Here is a 19,495-nt window from a genome sequence, read left to right as displayed (position 1 = left end):
CTGTAAGAAATGGAGGACAAAATCCACAGTCCAAGTTCAACTGAAGCCGATATGAGACTTAAGCAGTTCTGTATTTTTTAAGGAACAGTGTGTAACATTTCAGGGGATCTGTTAGCAGAAATGGAATATACTATTCATAACTATGTTTTCATCAGTGTATAATCACCTGAAACTCAGAATTGTTTGTTACCACGGTTTTGCACACGACGGCTCACGTTACTGCAGTCTTGGACAGAGAGGAGTAAGCTGAGGGGTACTCAGTTGGTTGTATTCTGAACTTGGGAATGTACAGTATGTTCGTAATCAGCGAGGATCAATTAAAAGCCAGCATGGAGAAAACAGAATGATTGGAGTGGCCAATAACTCAACATGGCATGTGAGGATTGTATTAAAATAGAATTACAAAAATTCAAATCTATCTTAATTTTATTGATTTGTCAAATATAAAAAAATAATCGTGACTTTGTATTTAATCAGTGAAATATAATTATAAAAAAATAGTGAAGGCTCTTTGTCTTAATTAAAAGATATAAAATGTGATTATAGTGTCTTTTAAAATTACTTTCCATGATTGCAGCAAAAATGTGTGCTTACAAAATACAGAAAATACATAATAAATGTTTTGACAGCACATACAGTACACAGACAACATGAAATGAGTCCTAGACGTACGCAGATCTTCAGTGTCGGGTCGGGACTCCGTGGTTTACGCCTTTTCTGTCAAATTTGATGCAATTACAATAAATTTCAGAAACGTGCAGCATGTTCAAATTGTAAATACAGCTAAATATAGCTTTTTAAAGAGGACCTATTATGCTTTTTGCCTTTCTTTTATTGTGTTACATAGTATTAATGTGCATATAAAAGGTCTGCAAAGTTACAAAGTCCACGCCAAAGGACAAAGAAACACTGCTCCTGAACTGCCTGAAACGCCTTGATTGAAGTCCTGCCTTTTCTTCCGTAACGTGGTGATGTCACCAAGTAACACATTTGGATAATACTTGCCTAGTGGCTAGTTTGGCTCGCCCTCAAAAAAAGCTAGTTAGAGCGGAGCTTGAGGTTGGTTCGGTTGACTGATCACAACAGACTAGGGCTTTTTTTAAAACATTAAAGTATGTTAACATGTTCTAGTAGAAACCCAAAATACAAGTATGCACCTGAAAATAAGCGTAATAGGTCCTCTTTAAATTTAGGGAGGTTTTGATGCACATTATTTGAACAGTTCTTACTTGCTTGCTCCTGTGTGAAGGTGATATAGGAGTACACCAGGCTGCCAGCGATGCTGTGAGAAACAAAGATAAAAAAAATCTGTCCCCAGACTGAAAACAGCGGCACAGTTTAAATTGTGTGTGTGTCTTACCTAATGTTTAGACCCATGAAGTTAGTCCAGGAGAATATGTAGTCTCCTCCAAACACCATCCCGAGGTAGGTCACGAGGATATTCTGCAGGAGTCAAAGACAGAGTCACCGCACACATCTGCATTCATGCATCTAGTCGGCCCGCAGAGGGCAGCGGCAGCGTGACATGACGTACCTTAATACAGCCCACGATGGAGGTAGTGAGTGCTGAGTTGTACTGCGTGCTCAGCATGATGGAGTACATTAAAATGAAGCTGTGCAACACAACGTAGAGGAATTAGACAAGAGCAGCAATGTGGGATATTCTCTGTTAACAAACGATGGATCTATAGAGTTTACCCCATGACACAGGAGAGCACAAACTGCAGAACAAACAGCTGATCAGACCATCCATCATAGTCCAGCGCCTGTACGCAAACACACACAGACAGGGGAGAGTCTCAACTCCAGTAGTCAGACACTAAGTTATAAATAAATTAAAGATGCAGTCGGTAACAGAGGAACATGATTTTTTTCACAGATTACCTGTCTCATGCACTACTGTGAGGATATAGTGATCGTTTTCATCATATTAGCTTAAAGTTATCAACTGCAGCTTTAACATACACATATAATATAAACATGAATATATTTGTGTTAAAAAAAAGGCATTCCTTACCACTTGCAGGTCCCCTGTGTAGTAGGCGTATGCCGTAGTGGGGAAAATCATGATTAAAGCGTTGTAGTAGAGAAGCCCATATTTGCCCAGCTCCTATGGGAACAGCAGCATACAGTACAATCCTTTATTAAGAAACGATGCAGCGAGGAAGCATCACACACACAGTGAGGTAGTACGATCAGCAGCTCCGCTCACCTTGGAATCAAGTTTCTGCTTCACAAACGCCCCGCTGGCCGCCGTCAGAACATTGTTCAGCATTATGAAGACGTATCCTTCAAAGTCGAAGGCTAAATCGGTGCTACAAAACATGTCATATGAGTGTACTTGTATGTGGTCGTTTCACCCATAGACTGTATATAAAGATGGACGACATAACAGCTCCCCAAAAGTGAAGCCAAAACATCTCTATCACCCCCTGGTGGCTGGCTGCAGTATAGGTCATAAGGCCCGCCCCCTCCATGTTAGTGGATGGGGCATGGGTCAAACTAAAAAGTCAAATGTACACGTCAAATACATTTTTCCCAAAGATGGTTTCTGTCATTTTAGGTAGTTCTTATTACAATGATGTACGTTCAAGTGTTAATTTTTTGATTAAGTTTGGTTTTAATGATGCTATAAAAAAGGGGTGAGACGTCATGATTGACAGCTGTGAGTCTCTCTTGCTGACAAGCTGCGGCCGTGCTCGGCTCATGATTGGCTCGGGCGGGTGAACTCAATACCGCGGCTCCACCGCCTGATCACTACCGCTCAGACTCTGGCTCCAAATGACGTCAAAATATCTAGATGACAGTGCCCGTATCCGGGATATTTTGGCTTCACTTCTGTACAGTGGGAGGAAGTGGAGACGAGTCGTCCATCTATATATACAGTCTGTATACGGTCTCACCTGGCAGCAATAAAAGCACCAAAGATCATGGTGAACACTGTGATCTTAACCGACGTAGAGTAAGTCTTCCTGTGAGGAGAGGAATGAAAAGCGATTAAAATCTTTAAATTCATCTGCAGGTGCTAGAACATTCTTGTTAAATAGTGCTGAGGAGGAAACTTACTTCAGCAAGAGTCCCTCAAACACCATGGTGAGAACAATAGTGAACCTCCTCAAAACTGTAAACATGGGCAAACTAGGAAAAAAAAAACATGGTAAGCTATACAGTATTTTTGCGGTTTCATATTAAAGAGGACCTATTATGCTTATTTTCAGGTGCATAAATGTATTTTGGGTTTCCACTAGAACAAACCAAACTTTACGACTCCATTCTAACTCGCTTTGTTTGAGGGCGTGCCAAACTAGCTGCTAGGCAGGTATTATGCAAAAGTGTTACTTGGTGACATCACCACGTTACGGAAAAAAAGGCGGAAGTTTAAGCAAGGCGTTTCAGGCAGTTCAGGAGTAGTGTTTCTGTGGGGGAGAGTAACTCCCTTTGGGCTTTGTAACTTTACAGACCTTTTACATGCACAAAAACTATATAACACACTAAAGGAAAAAAGCACAAAAACATAATAGGTCCTCTTTAAAAGAAATTGTGTTTCATATCATATAATAATATGCCAAGTAATAGAAGATCTAACTTGAGTCGCTGTGTCCCAAACAGCCCTGATATTTGATTCCCGACATACAGAAGAGGCAGTGGAAACATCTGGAAAGAACACATTAAATGTTAAGGCAGTATTTTGGATCATTAATATGAGGCTCTTCTTATTATCTTGTATTACAGTCTCACCTTGCCCGGTATACTCAAATCCATGTCTGGAAACGAGATCACACCCAACAGCTTCCCGGTCCTCAGAACTACAACTGTAGCCAACATCTGCACAGAGGACACACACAGTGTATCAGGCTCTGTTTAGGTAGAAACGAGGCTTATTGAAAGAGGCTGGGACGCGCGGTCTTGAGCTACAGGGGTATGACACATGCGCAGTGTAACTGGAGCTACGTTGCTATTGGCTCAATTTCGGCAACTGCAGACCAGATTTTACCCCCGATGATAATTCACCCTCCTTGGGTAGGAACAGGAAGTATCTGTGACTCAACTTAATGCAAACTTACCTGGCCAATTCCGACACATGTCGACGATGGAAATCTGTAAAACATGTAGAGAATGGTGTGAATGAGGAAAATCACAAAAAAATGAAAATATAGCTGTTTTTAGGCAAAAAAAATGACAAGGATTTAGCGTTCTCTGCTAGCATCTCCCATATTTTGCACCAGAATATAAAGTAGAACCAGTGATGGAAAGTAAATTATTTAAAGGTCCCATGTCATGCTCATTTTCAGGTACATACTTGTATTTTGTGTTTCTACTAGAACATGTTTACATGATTTAATGTTAAAAAAAAACTTAATTTTCCTCATACTGTCCGCCTGAATATACCTGTATTTACCCTCTGTCTGAAACGCTCCGTTTTAGTGCATTTCAACGGAATTGCAACAGAATTGCGTTGCTAGGCAACAGCTTGGGTCCATGTTTACTTCCTGTCAGCTGATGTTATTTACATACACTGCAACAGGAAATAAACTGGGACACGTTTAGAATGTTTATGTTCAAAACCGTGTAATGGTCTAAAATATTGTATATTTGTGACATCACAAATGGACAGAAATCCTGACAGCTTGTTTCAAACGCACAATTTCTAAATACGGGCTGTGTATATTTCTCCATTTATTGAGCGTTTTGATAGTTTAACAGTATTTATAAAGCACTTAAACCTGCTGTATAATATAAAAGACATGAAAATCTCACTTTTTACAATATGGGACCTTTAAATTCCTGGCTCTGTTCTCAGAGGGATCAAACTTTTCTGCCCACAACAGATTAAGGAAGACAATTTTCTATCTAAAAACTGCCCAGTTTGTCTCCTCCATGCTTCATGCTTCATATCCTCACTCCTCCTGCTGTCACTGCTCACAAACAGCTGGTCAAGTGTCCGAAGAGAAGCTTCCTGTAGCAGTCGCTTGTACTTTGCACCTTGTTACCTGTAGCTACTGAGGACGCTTTTGTTGACAACAACGATGAGGAACGAGCTGACTCCGTAAAACCCCGCAGCCAACAGTTTCACATGAACCGTGGACCTGTCACCGGATGAGGAGGATGCTCCGTCGGGTGACAGTTTTCTGTCGCCGAGCTCACGTCGACGTTTGTGGAGCTCTGCCATCGTTATAGATGAAGTTCAGACGGAAGACTGCGAGTTCTACTGCGCATGCGTAGAACGATCTCGGCGATGACGGAAACGGAAAGAAGTGAATCATCTTGACTCAAATGATATACTTTGACCATTCAGGACAGGAGTCAGCATCCAGCAGCTCAGGAGCCTCATGAGGCTCTTCAGCTCCTCTCCAGTGGCCCCATGTGGGTTTATAAACATGGAAATGAATAACTGTTTTTTGTTTACATTTTCATTTATCATTGTTGTAGGTCGACGGTAAGACGGAGTATTAGGGCCACATTGAGGAATAAAAATAAATCAGAGATTTCAACATTAAAGTCATAATATTACGAGAATAAAGTCAAAAGTTCATGAGAAAAAAAGTTGTGATATGAGAATAAAGTCACAAGTTTATGAGAAAAAAGTCGTAGTATTATGAGAATAAAGTCAATATTATAAAGTAGTAATTTTACGAGTTATTTTTCCTGTTTTCTCGTAAAATTATGACTTTATTCTCGTAATAGTACGACTTTTTTCTCGTAAAGTTATGACTTTATCCTTGTAATATTACGACTTTTTTTCTTGTAAAGTTATGACTTTATCCTTGTAATATTACGACTTTTTTTCTCGTAAAGTTATGACTTTATTCTTGTAATATTACAATTTCTTTTCTCGTAAAGTTATGACTCTATTCTCTTAATATTACGACTTTTTTCCTGTAAAGTTATGACTTTATTCTCGTAATATTATGACTTTTTTTCTCGTAATATTTTGACTTTACTCTGGAAATCTCAGATGTTTTTCCCCTCAAAGTGGCCCTAATACTCTGTCGCACATTTGCACTTTGGCCCTCACTGCATTAGACTTATATACTATATACTTAGACTATAAACTGTGTTACCTTCATCACAATGCTCAAATGTTTTGCGGCTCCAGACAGTTTTTTTTTTATTATTTTGCCTAAAATAGCTCTTTTGATAGTGAAGGTTGCCGACCCCTGATTCAGGAGTATTTCTAACAAGTTAACGTTAATTTCATAAACTACGGCTGACATCTCGAAATACACATAACGTGTATTTTAAATTGTACTTTACATAAAAAAACAATTAATGGAGCACTACTTCTGATTTATTTTACTATGTTTGCTGTTCGAAAAGTTATTAACTCAGCAGTCCGGACAAATTATTTGTCGCACATTATCAGGTTAAGCTAGGTAGCTACTAAGAAAACTAAAGACTGACGAAACCTAGTGAAACATAAGAACATAAAACTGTAGACAAAATTGTTATTTTTTTTACAGATAATACACATCATACACGAATGACTTGACAGTTGGTTTAAGACTCAAAATTGCAACTTTATTATGTACAGCTAGCTAAAACTAGTGATTCTAAAAGCCGTGTAGTAACATAAATACCACCTTCATGAAGTTTATTATGTTGTAAGAGAGGGGTTGACTCAACTTCATAGTAATTTAGGAGGCTATAATTTGTAGTGCTGTTGAGTTCAAGTCATATCCAACCAATTTAAATATAGACCATTTCACAGTTGTGAATGTAAACATTCCTAATGTGTCCCACTTTACTTCCTGTTGCAAGCTAACAGGAAGTAAACATGGACCCAAGCTGTTGCCTAGCAACTCCTTTAATGAGGGTAGCCTAAATATTATAAACATCTTCACAGTACAATTTGAACTGCATTAATCTTAGTTACTAGTACAACTAAGTGTAAATCAAACCCTTCTGGACTGTTTACGTCCCTCTCGAGTTTATAATTCACTGACATGACACCACCACAGCTTCATTACGCTTCAAGCAATGATGAGTCCACAGCACGTTTGTTTACACTTCGAACAAAATCGCAAGTACTGATTTTAAACAACCCAACAGCCATTGGCAGAATACATGTAACACCTCTAAAGCAATTTATTAGAACAGGGATGTTTGCAGAGAAAGTTTCACCGTCATGTGGCTCAAACAGTCCTACAGGAAAACCGCTCCAGCCGTCTGTATCAGTGCATCACCAGCAAGTCTTTGCAGAACAACAGCATGTAAAGCTTTAAATTCACTCCATCATGTTTCATAACCCCCGCCCACCCTCTACCCTCCCCACCCCAAACCCCAATGTGAAATATACCCGCTTCAATAAAAGAAAAAAAAACGCTCACTGGAAATGCTGACACAGGTGGCTAAAAGCACCGATCGCTTACGTTACATTCTGTAGCTCAAAGATTGTTGACAATGACAGCCAACATTTCTTTCAGACAAATTATGCATTGGTGCTGCTGCACTGATAAAATGGAAATAAAACAACAGCAAATATGGTTTAGAGAAGGGGGATGGGGGGGTGGGGAAACAATCTTCAGAGGATTGGTGCCGATAAAACCAAGTGCTTTGAAATCTAAAAGACATTAGAGATACTCTTAAGAGCAAAAATATGTCCACGGTCTATGCCTCATTCTCACCGAGATTTCAACAATCACTTCTCAAAAAGACAGTATGAACTACTTCAGGTGAGAACTTGCAGTCTACTGTTTTTTAGAGTGGCGAGTTCAGAGCAATTAGAGGAATACTTAAATTCTAAGTAACTAGCTGTCAAATCCACACATTCAGTCTCAACGCTCGCACACACACACACACACACACACACACACACACACACACATACGCACACGCACACATTTCCTTAACAAAAAAATACAATATTTGCTTAGTGGTCCTGAAGTAACAAGAAACACAGTCTGTATGACCTACGAGGACCAGCCTAAAGATATACACATTGGGCCCTGGGACACCCTGAAAACACAGGTAGCACATCTGGATCAGGGGATACAAAGCATCACTAACCACTGGTCCACCAAAAAAAAGGCAAGCTATCTCAAAAAAAAAAAAAAAAAAAAGGAATAGAGGCATTTACTTTCACTGCACAACAAGCAGAAAAATACCAAGCTTTAGTAGGAAGTCACTTTGCCTGGTTACCCATCCGGAATTTGTGCCTTGCAAAAGGATGGGTAGTCAGGATCAGAGTAATTACACTTTAAATGCATGTTAAGCCATACTTCAGATATCTAGTACAAGTATCCTATGTAGTGTAGTGCTACCACATCAGTGTGTGTTACTGGGAGGAAAGTTCCAGTAGAAAGTATTTTCTAAGATGACCTCATAATACTGAGCTGAAGTCATGAGGGGGAAAAAAAGCACAAAAGCTTCAGGGGGAGAGATACACACACTTCAACCTAATCGCAGAAATGCATTAATTCAAGCAGCACAAACAAAAAAAATATCAATGAAGTATGCATAATCTCTGAAAAAAAAGTATGAAAACATCCCTGCTTTCATGTTTCCTAAATACAAAACTTCAGTGTAACAAGAGGTCCTTTTCTCGCCGTTTTTTTTTTTTTGTCTTTTGTTCTCCTTTTAAAACAGGTAAAATTTTTAGTCCTCTGGTGGTGTGAGTGGGAATGGGATGACAGTCTTTTTTTGTCATTTAAAATCTTTTTTTTTTTTCTCTGTTTTCTTATATACTTGAAGATGTGGTAAGCATGCAAGCCTCGTAGAGGAGGGGCCCCGGAAGGGCTGATGGGGGTGGGCTGGTGGTGGAAAAGGAGCCTTTAGGCCAGGGCTGGGAAGGCCTCAGGATCGTCCACGTTGGGGACTGACACTCCACTAGCCTGGGGGAACAAACACACACAAACCAGGACAAGGTTAAGAGGGCTAGAATCAATAACTTTATATTGACAAAGCATTACATTACTACTTGTATATGAAAGGTGACACTCAGTGACAAACCCACAGATAATAATCAGTCAACCTACAGTCCCTCTCAGCTCTACTAGGGCTGGGTATTGTTTAAAATAAACGCTTGCGTGATTGGCTGCGAGCAAATCGGTCATCTTTTTCTAGAGCTGGGCACAAAAAGGATCGATTGCAGGTATACTTTTACTGGAGAAGTTCTGATACTACTTGGTACTGGTTTATTCCTGTCAATAACTTAAAGGCCCCATATTATAAAAAGTTAGATTTTCATGTCTTTTGTATTATAAAGCAGGTTTAAGTGCTTTATTAATACTGTTAAACTATCAAAACGCTCAATCCACGGAGAAATACACACAGCCCGTATTCAGAAATTGTGCTTTTGAAACAAGCTGTCAGGATTTCTCTCCCTTTGTGATGTCACAAATATACAATATTTAGACCATTACACGGTTTTAAACATAAACATTCTAAATGTGTCCCAGTTTATTTTCCGTTGAAGTGTATGTTAATGACATCAGCTGACAGGAAGTAAACATGGACCCAAACTGTTGCATAGCAACGCAATTCCGTTGAAATACACTAAAACGGAGCGTTTCAGACAGAGGGTAAATACAGGTATATTCAGGCAGTATGAGGAAAATAAAGTTTTTTTTTTACCTTACAGCATGTAAACATGTTCTAGTAGAAACATAAAATACAAGTATGAACCTGAAAATGAGCACAATATGGGACCTTTAAAAGGTTTAGAGTACCGTTACCCAGCCCTAAGCTCTGCGAAGTGCTTTCGCATCTTTCAGCTCACTTTATACGCTCTCGTTGCGTCAATTTCAGTGAAAATCTCTGAAAACCCATAATCTGGCACGAGTTAGCAACTAGTTAGTGAACGTTCTTTATACTAATGCTTATATGGTACTTAGATTTATTTCTTATAATACTTAGATTATTTATATTCTCATTAACTGATTACTTACTTTCTGGAATATAAACATGCTTTCCTACTAAGTCCTTTTTTAATGTAGTGTCAAAACAGAAAAGGTGCCTAAATAATACAATAGAACAAATTCTTATTTAAATCAGTAAATATAGTATAGCTGAGACTATAACTTGATTAATGTAATTACAGAAATTTGATGGTTCCAGCTTCCCAAATGTGAATTTCATCTAATAAACCACATACTTAAATCGATTAATTCAGAAAATAACTGTCATATTAATTGATAATGAAAATAATTGTTAGTTGCAGCCCTAGATTAAAAAATATTAAAAAGGAGTATGAATTTGATGCCAGCTTTTGGTAACTGCCAGTTAAATACTATAAACTAAACTCAGCACTATTACTACACCAATCCACCTGACCACTGACATGAGGTCAGTCATCGTGGGCATGCGGTCACTGGTCTGTTATTTCAGGGCCTTAGTGGTTCCACAGCACGTTTTCCAAGTCAGTGGTTTTACAGCCTGTTCACAGTCAGTGAGCTAAATCCTTTGTGAGGGACACTAAACCTTTGTCGTTGCCAGCGACAACAGCTTTTATTGTTACCTTTTCGGACCGTCCTCCTCCTCCTCCTCCTCCTCCACCTCCACCTCCTCCTCCACCTCCTCCTCCACTTCCTCCTCCTCCTCCTCCTCCTCCCCCGCGTGCCGTCCTGCTGCCTCCCCCGCCGCCTCCGCCGCGGCCTCCCCTGCCTCCGCGAGCTCCCCCGCGCCCGCGGCCGGGGCGGCCCAGGTCTCCAAAGTTGATCTCCAGCTGAGATGTGATGTCGTTGGCTGGTTTGCGGAAGTGGTGGTCGCTGGAGTCGTCAGGGGCGCCTGCCTGCTGCTGCTAAAAACAGACGATGAAAGCACGTTAGACATTAACTCTGCTGAGAGGTTTGTTTTTAAACCAGTAATGAAGTGAGTGAACACGTGTGTTCATTTAGTGTTGCTTAGCTGCAGAGCACCAACACCGTCTTTAGATTCTCAAAAATAAAAACGAATAAACCATTTTCAAAAATTGAAGGTATATTAAACCACGTGGTTCTATACGGACTGTTAACACTGAATGTCTTCATGGACTGTGTGGATGAAAGAGCAGTGTGAGAGCTGCAGGCACCTTGGTGAACACAGGGTTCGGCTCTGCTTCCGTCTCTGCGGCGTCAATCAAAGCACCAACAGGCCTCTGAAAGACAAAGACAACAGAAGGGGTTTTCATTAATATCATATCAGATGAGCTGGTGAGACTCACGATGAGCATCTGGAACCAAGTTTGTGCATGCTACACAGAAGTCCATGTACTAAATACATCAATCAGCAGAGCAAGGTACCCAGGCTGTCAGCTTTGTAATAGTGTCAGACGGCAGTGCTTAGGCAACAGTGTCCAGTTTTAGTTTCTCATAAGGCCCCGACACACCAGGCTGACGGTCGGCCTTCAGCCAATTTTGAGCCACCGTTGAGCATCTTGTCGCCCTAGTTTGTGTGTGTCCCACTTGTGTGTGTCCCGCTATGTTGGCTCTAATCTGCCCGTGTTGGCTGCTTTTTGGCCAATTCAGCATGTTGAATCTCATCCGATCGTTCCAATACACTGATATTTTCACAACGACATGGCCATCTAGAATGAAGCTGAGTGGTGAGTGAGAGTGATGTGAAAATGGTCAGCAAACGCTGCTTTATTTCATGTATGTATCATAACAACGGCTTGTATATCCGCCTTCCGGTTTCCTTTTTTCCAATGATGAATACAGACTACCGCCGCCTGCTGCTGTGGAGTTATTTAATCTCACGCCAAGCAGAACGCACGTGCTAGTTGGCCATTGGCTGTTGGCTTTGTGGTGTGGTCGAGTGCAACTTTTTGGCAAAGACAGGCGACATGAGGCGACGCAACAGTCGGTCTTCGTTGCTGCTAGTTCTTTGATGTCGGTTTGGTGTGTCTGGGCTTTTTACACTCAAAAGCGTCTAACTGAGTTAGCAGCCTCAAAATACACAATTTAAAAAAGAATCAATCAATGACTCAATTGACAGAAAATTAATCTGTAACTACTTTGATATTATTGAGTTTTAGACTTTAAAACAATTAATGGAGAAAATAATCAGCACACTAATCAATAATAAAATGGTTTGTTGCAGCCTTATACCTTTTAAGTTTCTTATGTTTTCTAATTCTACATTTCCTCTTGTCTTTTTGCTCTGTGTTAGAATATTAAAAAACACAAATTAATTCATTGTTAACCTGTCAAATCATTATGCTTACAATTTATTATTTTGTACTGGTTAAAATGTTACACACCAAAAAACAAAGAAGCCTTTCAGACTAAAAGGACGTCTGAGGTCACCGTGACGTGTTCGTGTGACGGAGCTGAAACAGGAGCCTGATCAGAGCTGCTGTTAATGGCTGCAGGGCAGAAAAGGTTCCAGAAAATCTGCACACTTACATCTTCACTCTTGGACTTGTGCAGCACGTATCCTTTCTTCCACTGGCTGTCGGCTCCCTCGTTGGGCTTACGGATGTTGAACTCCACCTTGGTGCGCTCCTTGTCCTGCATGGCCTTCCACTCGTCAAGGGTCATCTCTTTGGGGCCTTCGTTTTTAACTTCTTCCACCTCGTTCTCCCTGGAAAGCCAGCGCACAACAATGTAGGACCTTAAACCTCAAACTGCCAATCCTCTTAGCTCTACACATGCACTCTAATCCCAGAGCCAAAAGGTCAGAGACAATGTTTATCCCATTTGCGCGAAAGCTTTGTGATGAAAACGCACATGCAGGGATACTGTTTGTGACGCAGAACTTCCGGAAGCCGAAGGAAAATGTCACAACGTGATGACGTATACAACTCTGTCGCTTCAAAACTACTTATTGTTAAACAGAAGAGGTCCATTAACTGAACATCCCGACACCAACCTGAAACCTGAACATCTGACAGGAAATGGATACTCACTTGTTCTCAGAGCCGGCAGGTGCGTTTTCCTCTCCCTCTGGGGTCGTCTCTGGAGCAGCGGTCTGTTCAGCCTCACTGGGAACAAAGACACACGGCCAGCCTGTCAATACTGATCTACCGCCTCCAGCTGAAACATTATCTCTTAGTGCTACCTTTCCAAGCCAGCTCACATATACACTCTATACAGTGTGCTGCATCCATTTTATTCAATGTTATTACACACTTACTAGAATAATAAAAAGCTTAAACTGATTGTAAACAACCTGTTTAAATCAATATAAAATAAAAACCATAATAGCTAGAGCAATAATTCTTTTTGCAGCAAAAAGCTAAGGCTTCTGTCTTTTGCGTCATTGTTCTCTTGTAAGGATGACATTACATTACGTGCAGTACAAAACGTCGTGACAACATGCTGTGGCACAAGAGTATTGCCTTGTAAGGTCCGAGGGAGATTGTCGTTAACATGATCCCGTTTAAATCGATCTAAAATAAAAACAATACTATAGCTAGAGCATTCATTCAGAAAGCTAAGGCTTCTGTCTTTTACGTCATCACCTTTTAAGTTTGTGATGACATCATTATGTTACATTACGTGCTTACGCAACAATCAAAATGCTTATATGTATAGTTCAAATTACTTATGGAGCATTAAAAAATATTTTGTTTCATGTTTCTACATTTAGAAATCTCCTGGACCAATATGTTTTATGTGTTTTATTTAGTAACATTTTATGAAAAAAGTCAGATTTTTGTATTTTTATTTCTTTTTAATTTATGACAATCTCACTACTTTTATCAATTATTATAGTTTACTGACTGACATAACCTTGTAGCTTAGGTTATACAGATTTTAGGGATGTGAAGCATTTAAAGATACTCCAAGAAATGACATCACAATAAGCTAAAAAATACAAATGTGTAGGCACCGGCGGAGCATTTCTATTGCAGAGTTCTGAGGGTTAAACACAAAAATAGAACCACCTCATATATAGACCACACGCGGTAAGCAAAGTCTGTACAGCTATCAGATGTGCATCATTATCCTGCAGACAGTAACGCTCAGATAAACAGGCCATGTGTCTGTTCTTGAGAAACTCACCTCGCTTCATCCTTCACGGTGCCCCAGTTGTGTGAGCCGCTGCCGCTGCGCTTCTCCTCGCTTTTCTGATTGCTGGAGCAAACAGAAACAACGCACACTGATGTATGCAGCCTAAAAGATTACTTACATGCCGAAAACAAATGAACAACAACCCCTTGACCTCAAATCTGTTGATAAAATTAGCTTAACTGAGATGCCGTTTGAGTCGGACTGTTATTCAATGTAAAGTTTAACTGCCAAAAACCTTTTTAGGTCGGTATAGTTTGAAATAAACACAAACATTAACAGAGCCAACTGGTCCTGACAACCTTTGGCAGTTAAAGAGCTTGATAAAGGTTCAAGAACGGGATGCTTTGGCAAAGTAGTCATTTCTATTTATACATCCACTGGTCAGCCAAGGTCTCAGTCGAGGACTGACTCACGATTTGTCATTGCCGCTGTGTCTGTCGAAGTCTCGTTTCCCACGGGAGTCGAAGCCCTCTCCTCCTCTGCCCATGCCCCGTCCTCTTCCACCACGCCCACCCCGTCCGCCACCACGCCCTCTCGGGGGCCTGTCTCCAGAAGGCCTGATGGGACACAAACACACACTCAATTTTCCGGAAATACCATCTTTTGGGCTTCGAAGCTTCGGTGAGAAATAATCGAAGCTTCGGCCCAGCAGGCTGACATGTTCTTCTGTCCGTCTGTCTCCATCTCCCCTGTTTCAGTGCCATTGCCACACTACTGTACACACATGTAGCTCTACTTCTAATAATAATTAATGTTGAATAATGAATGATATTGTGGGATTATTCCTTATTTCATGGGCTACTTTGGGATTTATACATTATTATTACATACTTATATATTGAAACAAAACAAAAACGAAGCATTTCAATACTGATTTGGATGTCGATTACCATGGCAACAGTCGAAGCTTCGAAGCATTCAGGTCAGCCTTACTAAATTTAAATAAACATGACTTTATCAGAGGAGTGATCAGCACTGATCTTTACATCTAACACACATATATCTGCTCTTAATGTCAGTGGCAGTAGAAGGCTTCAAAAAGTGAGCTCAGATTATATCAAAACACTTCATCTATGCACACACACCCACACCGGTGCTGTGATCACCAGACAGCTTTGAGCTTATCAGCATGTTTTAAATATGCTCTTCGTCACTCATCGCAGCTACCCACTTGTCTGCGGAGAAATCTCCACCTCCCTCAGGCTTGTCCTCGGCCGGCTTCTCGAAGCGGCGCTCGCGGGGAGGTCTCCGGTCCGGCCTCTTGTCTCCAGGTCGCCCTTCGCTCTGCCCACCCTGGTTCTGGGAACCGGGCTGGCCCTGCTGGTCTGGTCTTCGGCCAACTCGCCTGATACCTGACAATCACAGGAGCATATGAATATATCAGACCTCGCAGAAGGCAGTCATTTCTATTAATGTAATACCTCCTTAAAGTGGCAGTAGGCAGTATATTTTTGGCATCATTGGGGAAAACTTCCTTAATAACCTTTCAGCATATTGTAATTCAAGTGTTCTGAGAGAAAACTAGACTTCTGCACCTCCTCATGGCTCTGTTTTCAGGTTTTAAAAAATCTAGCCCGTGACGGGAGACTTTGACCAATCACAGATCATTTGAGAAAGAGAGAGAGCGTTCCTATTGGCTGTGCTCCAGCCGGTGGGCGGTGCTTGGTATTTCCTCAACAGATCTCAGCATGGCTGCCGCGTCTCAAACTTTCTCATTTTACATCTAAACAGTAGTAGGGATGCTCATTTTGGAAAATGTTCTTAACCAATAACCGACCCTCGTTAACCGATGATTAACCGTTAACCGACAAGATTTGTGCCTCGTATCAGCCGCAGGAGCACAACAGATATTCGTTGACGGGAGTCCCCAGTTCAAACGTCCGGGAGCGTTAACTTAGCAGCTACGATGCTGCGTGTAGTGTTGCGGATATTTCCCAGTAAAAGTCTCCACTGCACATTTAGTTTAGTTTAGCAGGTTGTCAGCTGTGTGTCTGTCCGGCATAACTTTAGCGAATGGCCAACAGTGTGTGTATTTGTGCTACGTTAGCAGCTCTAGCATTGCCGGAGGCTTCGTGCTCGCCGCTGCACACGTAGTCTGCGTAACTTTAACGAGATTCCAACAGACCATGTGTGTGTGTGTTGGCGGTGAGTGTGAGGTTGTTGGTGGCGTTATAGTTGTGAACGTAGGTGTAGCAATGTGTGAACAGTTTATTTGTCGGTGAATAAATGCTACAAAACTACAACTCCTCCGCTCCGCTCAAGCGAGCCAGAGACCGGAGCCGACTTCCTGTATCCTGCAACTCCGGCTCTGCCTCTTAAGGTGGGCTGTTAAGGTGGACAAGCTTTTCTATTTAAAGAGACAAGCCACTCCTCTGAGTCGCTCAGCTTTTGAGTTCATTATTAACGGTTAAAATGCTTAATGTCGGTTAACGGTTAATTATGGACATCCCTAAACAGTACTCTACAAGATGTTTCTGAAAACATTTGAGACGAGAAATAGGCATTACAGTAACAAACTATTGATTCATATTTAATCAGCGCTGCCTAGTTTGACCGTTTGATCGGAGTTTGCGGGTGATTGACAGCTGCTAAGAGACGGCAGGCTCCAGCTCAGCTCTGATTGGTTGTTGTCCTCCACACTGTCAAATCTTGCAGATGCCATTAGAAGCACCGGAGGACACAGAAGGCACATGATTTTTTTTATTTCTGTCTCATGCATTACTGTCAGGATATAATGACCATTTTATAAAAATAAACTTTTTTTAAAATCATATTTTCTCCATTTCTACCCGCTGCTGCTTTAAAGCTGAAGAAGGCGAGATTGGAGCAAATATGATTAAAGAAAGTTATTTTTATAAAACGGTCACTATATCGTGACAGTAGTACATGAAACAGGTAACCTGAAAAAAAAAAAAAAATCATGTGCCTCTGTGTCGTCCGGTGCTCCTAACGGCATCTGCAAGATTTCACAGACCGGAGTCACAATTAAAATCATATCTGCTCCATTTCTACCCACTGCTTCTTTAAATGTAAAAAAAAAAAATAAAAACATTTATATACATACACAAGAACAAGAATTTAAATTGCTGATAAGATATCTAGATATCTTTTAATGCACTCATTTGGGATATTTCAATCAAAAGGATGTGACTTACAGAGTAATATAGATTCTTCTTTAATCAGGTGCAATGTAAGAATTTTAACTTGTTAGAAGTTGATACTGCATATCATCATATCATATATGATCGCGTACACATCATTGTGTACTTTATGATCTGGTCTCCTGGTCTTCATTAAGCCTAAGGAGACAGCAGCATGGGTATATTTTTTATTTACAAAGCCATACTGGGCAAACTCCCTTCATATCTGTGTAATCTCCTCTCACTCACAAACAGCTATTATAACTTTCGCTCCACTAGATGGCTGATCTACCGGGTATCGAGGATTTGCTCGGCTTGGTAGAGCAGCTTTCTCCTATTTTGCGCCCTGGTCATGGAATAACCTTCAGAGCACACTACAGCTTCATGATTTTGCCTCCCTGGGAGAGTTCAAAGCTCTGATAAAAAACTGTAACTGAAGAGTGCAATTGTTATTCCTAAACTGGATTTTGTATTATGTATCTGTTGTCTTTTGTCTGTTTTAACATGCTCCACTGTATAATTGTTGTAACTTTGTAATGGTGTGCCATCTTGGCCAGGTCTCCCTCGAAAAAGAGATTTTAATCTCGAGGGACCTCCTGGTTAAATAAAGGTTAAAGGTCCCATATCATGCTCATTTTCAGGTTCATACTTGTATTTTGTGTTTCTACTAGAACATGTTTACATGCTGTAATGATAAAAAAACACACGTTATTTTGCTCATACTGTCTGCTTCAATATACCTATATTTACCCTCTGTCTGAAATGCTCCGTTTTAGTGCATTTCAATGGAATTGCAACAGAATTGCGTTGCCTGGCAACAGTTTGGGTCCATGTTTACTTCCTGTCAGCTGATGTCATTAACATACACTGCAACCAGGAATAAACTGGGACACATTTAGAATGTTTACGTTTAAAACCGCGTAATGGTCTAAATATTGTATATTTGTGACATCACAAATGGACAGAAATCCTAACGGCTTGTTTCAAACGCACAATTTCTGAATACGGGGCCGTGTGTGTTTCTCCGTGGATTGAGCGTTTCGATAGTTTCACAGTATTTATAAAGCACTTAAACCTGCTTTATAATATAAAAGACATGAAAATCAGACTTTTTACAATATGGAACCTTTAAATAAAAAATAAAAAATATCATATTTGCTCCATTTCTACCCACTGCTGCTTTAATATCTGTCTGACAGTCAACACTTAACTGTTTTAAACCATTTGAGTGCAGCAGAACTGTTATGCAAAGCTGCTGCTGATCTCTCTCTCTCCCTCGCGCTCTCTCTCGCGCTCTCTCTCCTGTCAGCAGCTTAACAACAGCACTTCACTGTTTCACTGCTGCACACTATTATTAACAACACAGTGAGGGCCTCTCTTCTTCTTCATTAGCTCCGTGCTGTTGTGTTTGTGCATTTTTTTAGACGACTAGAAAGTCTTCCCTCACACATCACCACCACCAATGCAAACAAAGAGTCCACCAGCGTGCGCAGGTGAATATCTATCTGTGCGCATTTTTGCTTCAGCTATAACGGAGCTGCGTAGCCAGCCAAGTGCACGAAGCATCCTCCTCCTCTTCCTCCAGCAGACACACAGACAGTAACCCAACACTACAGCCTCTCTGCAGGATGCTGCTGCTGGAAACCATGGCTGCGACACACAGCTCTCTTTACACAGGCGGAGAGCTGCTTTATACAGTACAGCCATGTCTTGTTGCTAAGCTACCTATCCTCCGTGTGTCAGTTGACCTCCCGCTGTGTTCAGCTCCCAGCAGAAGATGCAACATGACAGTTGGTACCCAAAAAAAAAAAAAGATGGAAAATCAACATAAAACAGCAAAAATAAAAAGCCAGAGAGCAAGGCTGAATATCTCACCTTCTTTCTTCAGAGGAGCAGGAGCCTGGGACTCCTCCTTCTTGTTGTCCAGCAGCGGGTTCTTCCTGTCCTTCTGGGACTCCTTCTTCGGCTGCTTGGCTGCCTGCGCCGCCGCGGAGGAGGAGGACGACTTGTTGGATCCGCCAGAAGCAGCAGCAGCGGCGGCCGCCTCCTTCTTCTTGTTCTCGGCCGCTTTCAGGATCTCGAACGGGTCGGACTCGTCGTCCAATAACTGGTCGAACCGGTTGGTCACGACGCAGCCGAAGCCTTCTTGCAGGTGTCCGGGCATGATGGCGCCCCTTCGACCGGGATTCACCTCCGATTCTACGAGGCTTGCGATGCGAAAAAAACACAATTCGCTTGTGTGCTTGTGTGTGATGTGATGCTGCCCACAAGATGGCTGGGAGAGCTGCTCCTTCTCTTCCGGTGCGAGCACCATCCGGGTTACATCGAGCAGCAGAGGACACCGAGCACCAATCTGAGCAGCGCACGGTGGCTGCAATGTTGTTATTTACATTATGTAACGACGTGCTCTCTCTCATGTAT

The 19,495-nt window shown here is 41.2% G+C and overlaps 2 protein-coding genes across 4 annotated transcripts; both read right to left on the bottom strand.

Annotated features, from left to right (window-relative positions):
- Positions 1 to 52: 52 nt before the first annotated feature.
- Positions 53 to 5,282, bottom strand: LOC119498114 (UDP-N-acetylglucosamine/UDP-glucose/GDP-mannose transporter-like). The gene is made up of 13 exons (XM_037786633.1): positions 4,992 to 5,282; positions 4,065 to 4,098; positions 3,739 to 3,825; positions 3,587 to 3,654; positions 3,067 to 3,138; positions 2,904 to 2,972; positions 2,213 to 2,315; positions 2,018 to 2,110; positions 1,699 to 1,766; positions 1,535 to 1,613; positions 1,361 to 1,443; positions 1,230 to 1,282; positions 53 to 717 (listed from the first exon to the last, which is right to left on the bottom strand). Exons 1-13 carry the CDS (start codon positions 5,168 to 5,170, stop codon positions 707 to 709), a joined length of 999 nt encoding a protein of 332 aa, XP_037642561.1. The 5' UTR covers positions 5,171 to 5,282; the 3' UTR covers positions 53 to 706.
- Positions 5,283 to 6,497: 1,215 nt separating this feature from the next.
- On the bottom strand, positions 6,498 to 19,488 carry serbp1b (SERPINE1 mRNA binding protein 1b). 3 transcript variants are annotated; one of them, XM_037786631.1, is made up of 9 exons: positions 18,950 to 19,488; positions 15,106 to 15,286; positions 14,348 to 14,491; positions 13,926 to 13,997; positions 12,827 to 12,901; positions 12,324 to 12,510; positions 11,009 to 11,074; positions 10,457 to 10,735; positions 6,498 to 8,831 (listed from the first exon to the last, which is right to left on the bottom strand). In XM_037786631.1, the coding sequence occupies exons 1-9, from the start codon at positions 19,386 to 19,388 to the stop codon at positions 8,772 to 8,774; spliced, it is 1,503 nt and encodes a 500-aa protein (XP_037642559.1). In that variant the 5' UTR covers positions 19,389 to 19,488; the 3' UTR covers positions 6,498 to 8,771. The 3 variants fall into 3 exon arrangements, with proteins under 3 accessions (XP_037642559.1, XP_037642558.1, XP_037642560.1); XM_037786630.1 differs by having other exon boundaries at positions 10,457 to 10,738; positions 18,950 to 19,467; XM_037786632.1 differs by having other exon boundaries at positions 10,457 to 10,738; positions 12,324 to 12,501; positions 18,950 to 19,448.
- Positions 19,489 to 19,495: the final 7 nt, after the last annotated feature.

The sequence above is a fragment of the Sebastes umbrosus genome, chromosome 12 (genome assembly GCF_015220745.1).
Source record: "Sebastes umbrosus isolate fSebUmb1 chromosome 12, fSebUmb1.pri, whole genome shotgun sequence".
Taxonomy (NCBI): Eukaryota; Metazoa; Chordata; class Actinopteri; order Perciformes; family Sebastidae; genus Sebastes; species Sebastes umbrosus.
The sequence above is the reverse complement of the archived record's forward strand: the minus strand, read 5'-3'. Positions and strand labels throughout refer to the sequence as shown.

What these genes read in the sequence shown, in the direction of transcription:
- LOC119498114 (XM_037786633.1), bottom strand. Translation starts at nt 5,170, where the DNA reads ATGGCAGAGCTCCACAAACGTCGACGTGAGCTCGGCGACAGAAAACTG. An exon ending in AGCGTCCTCAGTAGCTACAG is followed by an intron (nt 4,099 to 4,991) that starts GTAACAAGGTGC and finishes CATGTTTTACAG; the next exon opens with ATTTCCATCGTCGACATGTG. An exon ending in CCATCGTGGGCTGTATTAAG is followed by an intron (nt 1,444 to 1,534) that starts GTACGTCATGTC and finishes TGACTCCTGCAG; the next exon opens with AATATCCTCGTGACCTACCT.
- serbp1b (XM_037786630.1), bottom strand. Translation starts at nt 19,388, where the DNA reads ATGGTGCTCGCACCGGAAGAGAAGGAGCAGCTCTCCCAGCCATCTTGT. An exon ending in GGAGATTTCTCCGCAGACAA is followed by an intron (nt 14,492 to 15,105) that starts GTGGGTAGCTGC and finishes GTGTCCCATCAG; the next exon opens with GCCTTCTGGAGACAGGCCCC. An exon ending in GAGGAGGACGGTCCGAAAAG is followed by an intron (nt 8,832 to 10,456) that starts GTAACAATAAAA and finishes TTGTTCCCCCAG; the next exon opens with GCTAGTGGAGTGTCAGTCCC.